The sequence below is a fragment of the Aquila chrysaetos genome, chromosome 23, assembly GCF_900496995.4.
Source record: "Aquila chrysaetos chrysaetos chromosome 23, bAquChr1.4, whole genome shotgun sequence".
NCBI lineage: Eukaryota > Metazoa > Chordata > Aves > Accipitriformes > Accipitridae > Aquila > Aquila chrysaetos.
In genome coordinates, this window is record NC_044026.1 from 10,903,068 (window position 1) to 10,915,084 (window position 12,017).

Here is a 12,017-nt window from a genome sequence, read left to right on the forward strand (position 1 = left end):
GGGATACTGCTTGACTGCTGCCTGCTCCTTCTTTACTCCTCTTGCCTTATTTCCCACAGCTTTTCTTTTCTCTTTGTCCCGTGGAGGGTTAGCTCCAGAAAGCATGCAGAGCTGCTCACACATGGCACCATTCCATTCAGTATCTCCCTGGCTTCCTTTCACATGCAGGGCCTTTTGCATTGAATTCAGAGAAAGATTGACTTTAGCTAAGGTCACTCTTTCTGTTCCCATAGGCTAGTTTACTAATCAAATGCTGAGTTTTGTCTCTCAAAATAATTGAAAGATTGAAAACACCAATATTTTTCTCCCTTGCTTCCTGAATGATTTTTAGCTGTTTTTTCCCCTTTACATTTTTGCTTGGCATCAGAGTGGTTCTTACATAACAAAATAATATATTTGTAACATGGATAAAGTGTCATTTACAAAATAAGGGTAGACTGTTTATCTCCAATGAAGAACAGGCATTTCTCTTCCCCTCCCCATGCAGTAGAATAAATTAAGCTTTCCTGAAAAAGCTGGTATTTTCAAGAAATCAGTTGGCAAGATTTCCTTCTATCATTTAAGAAGAATATAGAACAAAGATTGTAGGGGGGTTATGTGCATAATACTTTATGTGGGTTTCAAAAACACTTGCATCATCGCAGTAGTAGCATTTGTTAAATTGAAAATCATATGCACAGGCTTATATTTTAAAAAGGATTCTGTATATGTAGCAAACCTTAGCACATTTTGTGTGAAGAAATGACATTTACAGAATCTTGTCTCCCTAGCCTGGCTACACCTACCGACTAGTTTAAAAACTGTGAAACACTAGGTTTCTTCACACTTAGAGCAAATATTTCATGTCTTTCAAGGATGGGTCTTAAAAAGCTGTAACCCTCTATTTCTTTTTTTACTTTCACTCTAGGGTTGTAGCAGAGAAGGTGAAAGAAGTACTGTATACACGACCCAGGAAATATATCCACTGCTCCAGCCAAGAGCCCACAGAACCAGGTTACATCAACATTTTGGAACTGGCAGAATCTGTGTGTCGCTATGACTTGGATGACATGGACATCTTTTGGCTTCAGGAGCTAAATGAAGAGCTTACAGAAATGGGTAATTTCACAACACGTTCTAGTTCTCAAAGCAGCAGTTTCATTTCTGCTGTTTGAGTTGTAGTCTGCCATGTGAGATCTCTTAAAGATTGCTGAATGAGAATTGAATGGAAATGCTAAGGAAAACAGGAGGTAAAAATGCTTAAAATAATGGCTTGCTTGATCTGTTAATGTTTTCTGTTTTACCTGTTGTGCCTAAAAATTTCTTCACATACATAATCACGTGCAACTTCTGCAGACTGAGGCAGGAGAGAAAAAGCCCACACCAGGTGGAATTAATTTTAGGACTTAAAAAGTTAAAGATTTTATGTAGCAAAAGCAGATGTTTCCATTTCTTAAACTTGAACATACTATCGCTACAAATTCAGAGTTCTGAGGAGCTTGCATGCTGGGTTCTTAACAGAGTAATTAAGTTTCACACATGTTAGCCCATTTAAAATCAGCTAAGTAAACTTTCTTTTTTCCATGCAAGTTGTGGGTATAGAGGGCTATGAGGGGGAGTGAGCTATGGAAAATAGTCTTGGAATTATCACTGGAATAACTGAGTTGTGGTGGAATAGCCTGTGTGACTGGCATTCTTCCATGGATGACTGCAGGTCCTTTAGGAAGGACAGGTGGGCAAGAGAGGGAGATATTTAGCATCTCTTGGATTTGCTGTTCACAAACAAGGAAGAACCTGTAGGGATGCAATAATCCATGGCGGCATTGGCTGTAGTAGCTATGAAGTAGTGGTAACTGAGATCCTGAGAGGAGTGAGGAAAGGAAGTAGTCTTCTGGTCCTGGACTTCAGGAGAGCAGGTTTCTACTTGTTCAGGTAACTGGGTAGGTGCGATCTGGGAGCCAGCTCTGAAGAGTGGAACTGCTGAGGAGAGCTAGCAGGATTTTAAGGACAGTCTCCTCCAAGCACAAGAAAGATCCATCCAGACATTCAGGAAAACAAGTTGATGTGTCAGGAGACCAGCTTGGTGAGGGAGGGAACTCGTGACTGAGCTCCAGTGCCAAAGGGTGTATGTAAGAGGTAGAAGCAAGGACAAGCTTTCCAGGCATACAGGGATGCTGTTAGCAAAAGCTGTTAGCTTTTCTGGGGGGCAGATCTCCATCCATGGAGATTTTCAAGATCTGACTAGACATATCTCTTGGGCAACAACCTTGTCTGGATTCACTGTTGACTCTGCTTGGAGCCAGGGACTGGGCTGGAGTCCTCTGAAGGTCCCTTCCCACCGGAATGATTCTGTAATTCAGGGAGTGAGAAAATATCTGGGCATTGGAGAGAACAGTTTAGTAGCAGAAGGCACTTTGTATCAGCGGTCATTTATATTTTCCATCTCCCCGTTTTATCATTTGCAACAAGGAATCAAAATTAGTAGCTATGTTCTTGTGCATAGTCCAGCAGTTAAGATGTTAGCCTCTGATATTAATGTTAAGTGAATATCCCAGCCTTTGAAGGTCTGAGTAAATAGTGAACTATGGGCAGCATCATCATTTTTGACTGCGGATTTTGAGAGGATGCAGTTTGGAGATTTCTTGTAGCTGTGAACATTGTAGCGTTTTATGCAGCATGTGTCCTGAAGCTGCAAGCTGAGGACCACTCTTGTAGCAAATACTTTTTAAGTGGTTCTGCTCACACTAAGTTTGATTAGTGGTAAGTGTATATAGCATGTGTAGTGTTCAAGTGAACACATAGTATGGATTGCCAACAATATATTTATCTACCATTTTATTTTTAAAAACCCAACAAAACAATAAAAGCACTTTTCATAACCATCATGCTGATCACTCAAGTAGTGTACTGGATGGTGGCAGCTTCTGTATCTTTATAAGATCTAAAGTGTTCTTGGTGAGTTTTGTTTCCTAGGAAGTTAGTCTTCAGAAGAACATTGTGTGTAATTTTGGTGGTCAGTGTTTCTTAAAGTGGTGGAGGTGGAAGAAGGGTTGTATGGGAGCAGCTAGCAGTTACAGCAACTGCTGTCTGTCTTTTATGCTGTAGTGTTTTCTTCAAGGTGCAGGCAGTCTTGGGTTTTGTGTACAGCTTGAACTTTGACTCCAGTAGTAGTTCTACTTGTATTTATAAAATAATGCTACAATTAGCCAGTGTTTTTATTTTATTTTTTATTTTTAGTATGTGTGATGGGAGAGAAGATGCTGTGTCTACTGCTTTAGTTGCTAGAAGTTGTCCTTCTCTCTTCCCGCATCTTGGACTCAGAGGCACCTGACTGTCCTCTTAATTCCCTTTCTCTGTTCTGTGTTGCAGGATGCGGGCCCCTGGATGAAAACACAATGGAAAAGACAATTGAAGTGCTGGAACGGCATTGTCATGAGAACATGAATCATGCTATTGAGACTGAAGAAGGACTGGGTATTGAATATGATGAAGACGTCATCTGTGATGTGTGCCGGTCCCCTGACAGTGAAGATGGGAATGACATGGTGTTTTGTGACAAGTGTAATATCTGTGTCCATCAGGTTAGTGCCTGCAGAAACATTGACACTGTCCTGTAGTCTTAGTTTACCTTGGCAAATGTGGAATTTGAACTGATATGAAATGTTAGAGGGCTTTGTGATTTTCCTGGGTATGAAGGGTGGTGCAATACTAAGTTGAATTTTTGTACCCTGACAGTTACAGTAGATAAGTGGCCTAGCATGGTAAATATGTGGACATCTACAGTCTAATAGGAACACAGAGTGTGTTCTTGGGACTTGCAAGTACTTGCTCTGTGACAGTAAACAATTTTTCCCCTATTATTAAACCTGCTTTTGAAGATACACAGGGCAGGAGATGCTGGCTTGCCTATTTGTGAAGAATCTAAAGATCATTTGTTTCAGAGCTGGGGTTTTTCCTCCTTGACTGACTAGTTAATTGGCCAGACACAGGCTGTCCAAATCTAACCATCTGAAACCACATGTAGGTACTTTAACTGGCTGATCTTTTTTAGAATGCTTAAGCACCTGTAATAACCATACTCTCAGTCTGAATGTTGCTCACGTTTATAGGGTTTCAGATGTAGCCAAGACTTGACACCAACTGAGCTCAGGGTAGTCAGGCAGAGGTATCCTTATAATCAAAACAGGGATGTGAATCCTGTGGTTTCTGTGTGTCCTGTTCTGGAAGGGGTTTTTGCTGTAAATTGAAAAGAGACTAAGAAGGTTTTTTTAACAATTTTTTTTTGTACCGACTGCAAGCAATACTCAGAAAACATATCTGGCTGAAAAAGGACCTGTCATCTCCCTGCTTGCAGTGGGCTGGCTTCCAGCCTGGCTGCTTTCCTCATCTGATTCACCATGTGAAGCAGCCATGTGAGCCTGAGTGCCAGTAATGTGGCCAGTGACAGGAACACAGCCAGCAGCTGGGCCACCTACTTCAGCCCCTGCTTGTGCCTGTTCAAAAGTAATGATGAATTTGCAGTCAGAGGCTTGTGGTTGCCTGCTGACAGCTGAGCTTGAGCTGATGGCCTGCTGCCTCCTTCCTTCTGACCCTTCCCCATGCCAGACCTGCCTGAAACAAACCGGGGAGCATGTCTAGGCTGGAGCTGATCCTAACAACAACAAAAAATCATTCTGTTTTTAATCTGTGTTGGCCCTGGTTCACCACATAGCCTCGGGTCTGTTTGTCATCACACAGTTTGGAGGTGGAGGGGGGGAAGATTGCGGGAGATTTCCTCCTTCATGGTGCCCTCTGTGCCAGCTCAAACACATTGTGAAATTACTGGTTTAGTAGTCTAGGCCTTCTCCACTCATTAGTTGGATTAAATGAGAAAATAGTTTCAGTCCATTTCCAACCACCTAAGTGTGATCTTAGGTGTAATGCTGCTTCTGCATTAGCAATAGAAAGAATGCTGGTGGGAATGTGCCACATAAGAGGGGGGGGGGGGGGGAAATGCTTGTAAAATTTAGATTACAGCTCCCCCTGTTGGGTTTTTACAACAGTCATCACATCAAAATAGCATTTATGTTGGTCAGTCTTGGTGTTTCCGTAATGCAGGATTTAATTCAGGAAAGTCCTTGTCTCTGCAGGCCTGACATAAATGTGCAATGTTTTATGATATCGCTTCATATTAAATACTGAGATCTTATAATCAGAAGGCTGGGAAGACAGGTATGGGAATTTTATACTAGATTTGAATCTGAAAGACTGGTTACAGTTAATGATCCTGTTCTGTTGAGGCTTTCAATGTTACTGTTCCCCGAGATGATGTTAGGAATGGTGGGCCTTCCTCTGAAAGTCACCCTTTTGATAAAGCTTTTATTTGGAGCAGTTGAGTGGAATTAGACCTTGGTGGCAGCCAATTTCAGATATTCTCAGCTTTAATATGCGTATATGTATGTACACCAGGGTGTATCTAGATACATGTGTAGTTAGCCATTAAGAACTGCTAGGAATTTGACTAATTTTTTTCTTTTCCTTTTTGTTTTTAATTCTCAAACCTAGCAAAACTTAAGAAATTTCTCATTTTCTGAGAGGTTAAGTGCAATACTTGGGAAATAGGCATAAAACCCAGCACCTCATAATTTCAGTATATGCTGTAATTTTTGTTGCCATATCATATAAATATTTAAAGTAACAAACAATTCACAGAACTGTAGCCACAAAGGTAATTTAGTGTTGCAGGAAATGGTCTTCAGTCAAACAGCTCATATCCCTTCACATTTAAATAGCATTATGTTAGAGTGTAAAGTTATTAGTGGTAGGAAATTGTGATTTTAAAAAGGATTAGATACAGAAGCTAATTTAAAGAAAAAGTCAGTAAAAGGAAAGACGAAGGTTCTTAACACCAGTGGTGTTGTGCAGTCACGATGGTACGTTTTACACGATAGACAAAAACAATACCAGCACACATTTTAAAAAGAAGCCAGCATAAAATGACTTTGCCTTACAGGCTGTTTATCTCTTTGATCACTTGACTCTTTTTAAGGTAAAGAAATTAGAGAAGGATTAAATAAAGGCCAAACTGCCTTTAGTATTTGAAAGCTTTGGTCCATATGAATTTTAATGCTTGTGTGTGAAATCATATCAGGACAATGATCTCAGTACCTGTTTTCCTCCAAGGCATGCTATGGAATCTTAAAAGTACCCGAAGGGAGCTGGCTGTGTCGGACCTGTGTCCTGGGAATCCATCCTCAGTGCCTCCTGTGTCCCAAAAGAGGAGGTGCCATGAAAGCTACCAGGACAGGGACCAAGTGGGCACATGTGAGCTGTGCTCTCTGGATTCCAGAGGTAAAACTTAATTTCTGCCTTTTGTATCATAGACTCCTTTCTGTCCTCCTCCTTCTTGTTCCCTCCTCTGCCTTTTTAGGTTCTCATGATTTAAGGTATCTGTCTGGCTTAATGCCGGACTTTATTCTGATGAGTCTGTACAGCCCGTGAGGACTGGGAGGGAGTCCAGCTTATGTTCCATTAATTAATCACCTTGTCCCCTCCATTTACTCAGCAGTCACTTCTTGATGTCATTATGGCATCTGAGTGACCTGCTAGAAAGGGTTACTGATGTTAAGCTAGTGTTCACTGTACTACTGCAGCTTCATTCTCTCTTATTTTCTGATGAATTTCTGTGCTCAGGTGTATAATCTACATGCGTACATCCACTCTTTTTTTAAAAAGACACCCCACCCTCCCTTGCATTATTTGTGTAGGATGGACTCTAAGATTTGTGGTTAAGGATTTTTTTTTTAACTAAAAGTTTTCTGAATGGTGGGGAGATACGGCTTTTTATCTTCTATGTTATATTTTATAAGTAAAGGCTTTTTTGATATATCTATGCATACATATATGGAGAGTTTAATAATGAAGCTCTACACTTCTTCCTCTGTTTTGAATTAAGTTTAGCATCACACTATAATTCTATAAATTGGAATATTCATTTGGGTAGAGGTGGGGTTTGTGTTTAATTTTGTACTTGGAATATTTCTGTTTTCTTTCTGGTAAGATCCGCAGATCTATTACGGTGGGTGGTTTAATGCAAGGCAGTAGCCAGATCTGTCGGCACCATGACATTAGGGGGATGGACGCCTTATTTTCTGAACCTTCTGCTCCCAAGCGCAGCCAGGCCTCACATTTGCAAAACTTTGAGGGAGATGTTAAGCTTCTGAGTATTTTGTTTAACATAGCAACCACATGCAGTGTGTGATTCCTAGCTCTGTCTCAGGCATATATCTGCTTTTTAAGGAGGTTATCTTTGTGGTTACACTTTTCCTTTCAGGCCTGCTTGTAGTTCCTGGTGTCTCTTCCACCTTTAAGGAGAAAGGTGTTGAGAAAAAACCAAAAGATTTGTTTTAAAGTCCAAAAAAAAAAAAAAAAAAAATCTCCTGACTTGTCCTCCTGTGCTTATGAAGAGTCTTGGCTGGAAGCTCTCCCGGCTCTGAGCAGACTGGTTTTCCTAAGAGGCCCTTTCTGCATGTGGTTGCCTCGATGCTCTCGCCAGCAGAAGAGGAAGCAGGTGATGGCAGGGCAGGGAGCACACGCTGCCTTTCCTCTTGCCCACCTCCCTCTGGCTGAGGGAGAGAAGCTGCTGGGGAAGCACCCAGGTGGGACAGCCCAAATCCAGCTGCTCCCACAGCCCGTTTGGTGGCTCCAGGCCTTGGGCACCTCCTCCCCTCCACACCAATGCCAAATGTGTTGGACATAGGGAGGAGGTGACACCTGCCAGTAGGAGTGGGAAATGCTTCCTGGATCCATTCTCTCTCTCGGTCTCCTGCGTTGTCACTTGTAAAACAATTCAGTCACCAGAGAAGCCAGAGAAACCTTTGGGAATCTGCTAAAATGGCAGGTCAGTTACTGTGTGTAGAGTCACTGTGGCCTTAACGTGCTGTGGGGGACAAGAAAGACCCAGAGTTTGAAGACCTGGGGATGTATACTTTAGGGGAGAATGTGTATTCTCATATAACTATTTTTCTTCTCCCCCAGATAGTAGCACACTGGAACTCCCCCAAAAGAAACAGATGAATTATAAAGTCACTGTCATTTCCTCTTGTGGCCCTAATAAAATGGAGCAAGGCAGAATGCAGAGAGGAATGGGCCATAAACCTGTCTGTGCCTTGTGGTAAAAGGTTCAAAGAGAGACTTCATGAGTCACCAAGTGTAGGCTAGCATTGTTGCAGGCAATTGCACCAGGTATTTTCCTTCATTAACTCATTCAGCACTGTCTTAAAATGTTTTTTCTTCCCTTCCTTCCTTGTGAGCTAATGGAGTCAAAAGGCTTTCTTGACCCTCACTTGACTGATTGGCATGTTTGAAGGTTTTTACTTTCCAAAGTGTAGTCATTGTGGGTTTCTCCCTTTATTGTCTTTTAGTGTAAATGTGTAGTCTAGTTCATGGAAACACTGAGACCAGCAAACTTACACTGAGTGTTTTGAAATTCAAGGTTCTGCTCTGCCTTAGATAACCCATTACAGTTACACCCTCCCTCAATCTTTGTGGTGTTAGCTGAAGCAGAAAGTTATTTTTCTTTGCTACAACTGGAAGGTTATCAAATTGACTATCCTTAGCTGCTGTTGTGAGTGGCTGTTCTCCAGCCACAGGGCTGTCCTTCCCAGCCACCGATGCAGATCACTGTGCACTCGTGCAGATGCTGGTGGCAGGTTAGCAGAGGACAGCAGGGTGACGATCCAGATGGCAGCTCATGTGCATAACAGTTGCAGAGAAGAGGCTTCAACAGCCCATTGTCTTCACTCTCTCCCGCTCTTAAAACTTCTTCAGAGTACAGCAGTCAAAATGTAACCTGATACAAGGTGAAGAAATAACAGAAAACAGCTATATGTTATGGCAGATGGATCATTTCTGCCTTGGCATGGGAGGTTTTGGGGAATTAAAAGGTTGGCCTCTTCGTTCTCTGGATCCCTCATGAGCAGTGAAGTTCAAACAGACTTTCCCTTGACTCTTCTCTTTGAATATCAGAAACATGCAGGCGGCATGAGGCCAGTATAAATAAATTGCACCTGACTGTAAGCGCCTCTTTGTGCTTTTACAAAGTGGGGTAATATAAACAGGCAGTGTTACAAGCTGAATGGACAGTATTTCCAACATAAATGTTTCCTGACCTTATGAGTCCCCTCTGGGGAAGGAGCAGGGAGAGCATTAAAAGGGGCAGAGACGGACAGGGAGAAGGTGTGTGTCAATTCCCAGCTCCTGCTGGGAAGCATGGTGGAAAGCTGGTATTAATCAATCTCCAGAAAAATTCACTGAAGATTCTGGTTTCTTTTTGAAAGGAATATAGACAAGCTGACAAGTTGATATAATCCTTTAATTCCCAAAGGAAGTCTTGCCTCTTAGTATAGTGGTAACTGGGATGAGAATTGCGGTCAATCTTCGTACAATATTGTTTCAGAAATACTTGTGCAACTTGTGACTAGGTCTGTTTCGAGCAAGGTCAAGTTAGGCTGATGAAAGGCTCTTTCATTTTGGAAGCAAAAAACCTACATTTGATGATATTTAAGAGTGCTGGACGTGATTTTGTGGAACCATTCAGGCACTTCAGGGGCAGCTTTGTCACTTTCCCACCAATTTATAGGAAGGCCACAACAGATTAAATTGTTTGTCATCTCTACCTGATGAGGCCATTACATATTGCCTGCCTATTCTCCTTCTTGTCTGATAAAACCTGGACCCTCTGAAGCAACTCACTATCTTCCCAATGAAGATTTCTGGAAATGCCATGCAGGAGGTTGACCTCAGTATGTTCCAGAAGATGTGGCTTGCAGCTGTGGGATCAGAGGGTGAAGTACCGTAACAAATATAAATCTTATTTGAGTCAATTTATGTCATTAATTCATGAACTGCTGATCAACTTTAAGTGTGGAAATTATGAACCAACTAATCTCTTGCAAAGCTGTCTTTTTTGCCTACTTAAATGATCCTTAGAGCAATGCAATGATAAGAAGAGAGTAGTAAAAATACTCAGTTTGAGTATAGCTGCTATGACAATCAGACTTGATGAATTTAGCACTGCTATGTTTGGATAAGTCTTACCTCACAGAGAAGGTCTGCTGAAGCAAAGCCTTTCCTCCTCAGGGATTAAAGCAGGTTTTAAAATGAATACCTGCATCAAGTGATGATGTACCCCCAGAGGGAAGCTAGGAAATTCAGCTTAGTCTACTGGCTCTTGTAAAGTCAACAGTTTAATTATCACATGTTAAACTAATTCATATAACCTGCATTTCCCTGGGAGAGTCTTATTATGGAGTTAATACATGAAAATTACTGTAGTATAATGCTCTTAAAGTTTTCTAGGAAAAAAAAAAAATTGCTGTTCAAATCTCAGCCTTAACTGGTTTCTTAAGGAATCAGCTTTATTCTGGCCTCACACTGCCACAAAGCATGACCTAGGAGCCTCCTTTCTTTGAATTCTTATAGCTGACCCCTTTGAGAAGAGGCCCATATCCCACCACTGGAAATACAGGTCTGCCCTGTCCAGGTGTATAGTTCATAGAAAGTGTGGCGATCTTCTTAGCTAGAATCAGCATTGTATTTCTGCTTCAGGCAGGTAGCCCTCCAAAGCACACACCTGCTAAATTCAAAAAGTGCTGTGTAAGCATCAAAATCCAAGCTTTTAGAGACTGGCATTCTTGGGACAGAACAGTTATCTCACTGAAATCTTCTGCCATGTGCCATTGTCATACTGGCCTGGTTCTGCATGTTGGTCATTCAGAGCTGGCCAACTTTTTGTTTCTGTCCTTGGATAAATCCTATCTGTCAGGAATGGCTCAGGGATGCCTACAGAGATAATTTATGTCTGTTTTGGAGTCCAAATTACAGTGGACAGTCCTTTTTTCCCAGTATGGACAACAGGCAGCTGAGAAATTTCTATCACAATGGATGTGTGGTTGTTAATATGACAAAGACTAGGAAAAGGTATCCTGTGCTTATCTAAATTTTTTTCTTTCTTTTAGTATTAATATCCATAATCTGGTCTACCAGAGACAAATGGATCATCCAGTCTAAGTATGTGAAAACTGGCACAAGAGAATATACCGTGCTTTGCAGTAAGAGAAGTTTGTTGTATTCTTTCTCAAATTATACTTGATACAATCCGTAGTTAGGAAGGTGTATTAGAATCACCTCTTGCACTGGGAGTGCTCAGTGGAGAGGCAGAGCTGGGAAGTGAGGCTTTTCCTGGCTGCTGACTGATAGATCTGGTTCTGCCCCAAATTGTGAGCTGGCAGAAGCAGCTATTGTAGCACATCTGTTGATCTTAAAAGAGTGAACCTTTCAGGTAAGTACGAGTAAGTGTTCCTATTTTGTTCTGAGTAGCTTGTATTTTGGTACTTTTTAAGTTAGACCTGTTAAAGCAGCACAGAAGAAAAACCAGAATGGAAAGGAAATAAACTTAAGCATCACTTACTGCAGTCTCTCAACTGGTTCATAACAAGGCATGCTGTAGATGCCTCAGATGTTTTGAAGAATTGCAACTTTTAGCCACCAGGTTAAACTGGTAGTATTCCACACTATTGTTTTCATGTGGGATCTTTTAGGGTCCCTTGCTGATAAGTATGAGCATATGGAGATCTTGCAGTGAGATAAATGTGTGGTCATATTTCTTCGTCTGGTATTAATGGGCACTTGTTTTTATTGCCTTGATAACTGCTTTCCATGCTGTTTTTTTTGTTTACAGGTTAGTATTGCTTGCCCAGAAAGGATGGAGCCAATCACAAAGGTGTCTCACATTCCACCAAGTCGATGGGCTCTAGTGTGTAGTTTATGCAAACTGAAAACTGGTGCTTGCATTCAGGTACATACTTGTTCTGTGGTGACTCTCTGTGGTGTGTTTATGTGAGAAAGGCAATTTCGGTTTTGCGTTTTGTTCTTCCTGTGTTCAGAGGTGCATTATAATGCAGATGACCGTTGGGTAGATGCTTACTTCTTCATATCTGTTTGCTCTCAAATTAGTTCACTAGCACAGAGATTTAGGAGTTAGTCTGAGTTGCCTTCTT

At 41.5% G+C, this 12,017-nt stretch overlaps 1 protein-coding gene across 4 annotated transcripts in view; it reads left to right on the forward strand.

Annotated features, from left to right (window-relative positions):
• Positions 1 to 12,017, forward strand: part of JADE3 (jade family PHD finger 3) — a 67,359-nt gene that overhangs the window by 46,304 nt on the left and 9,038 nt on the right. For all 4 annotated transcript variants that reach the window (XM_029999060.2, XM_029999063.1, XM_029999062.1 and 1 more), the window contains 4 exons: positions 908 to 1,098; positions 3,349 to 3,560; positions 6,142 to 6,309; positions 11,699 to 11,815. In XM_029999060.2, the coding sequence (XP_029854920.1) occupies positions 908 to 1,098; positions 3,349 to 3,560; positions 6,142 to 6,309; positions 11,699 to 11,815 (688 nt within the window). The remainder of the gene's footprint in view (positions 1 to 907; positions 1,099 to 3,348; positions 3,561 to 6,141; positions 6,310 to 11,698; positions 11,816 to 12,017) is intronic.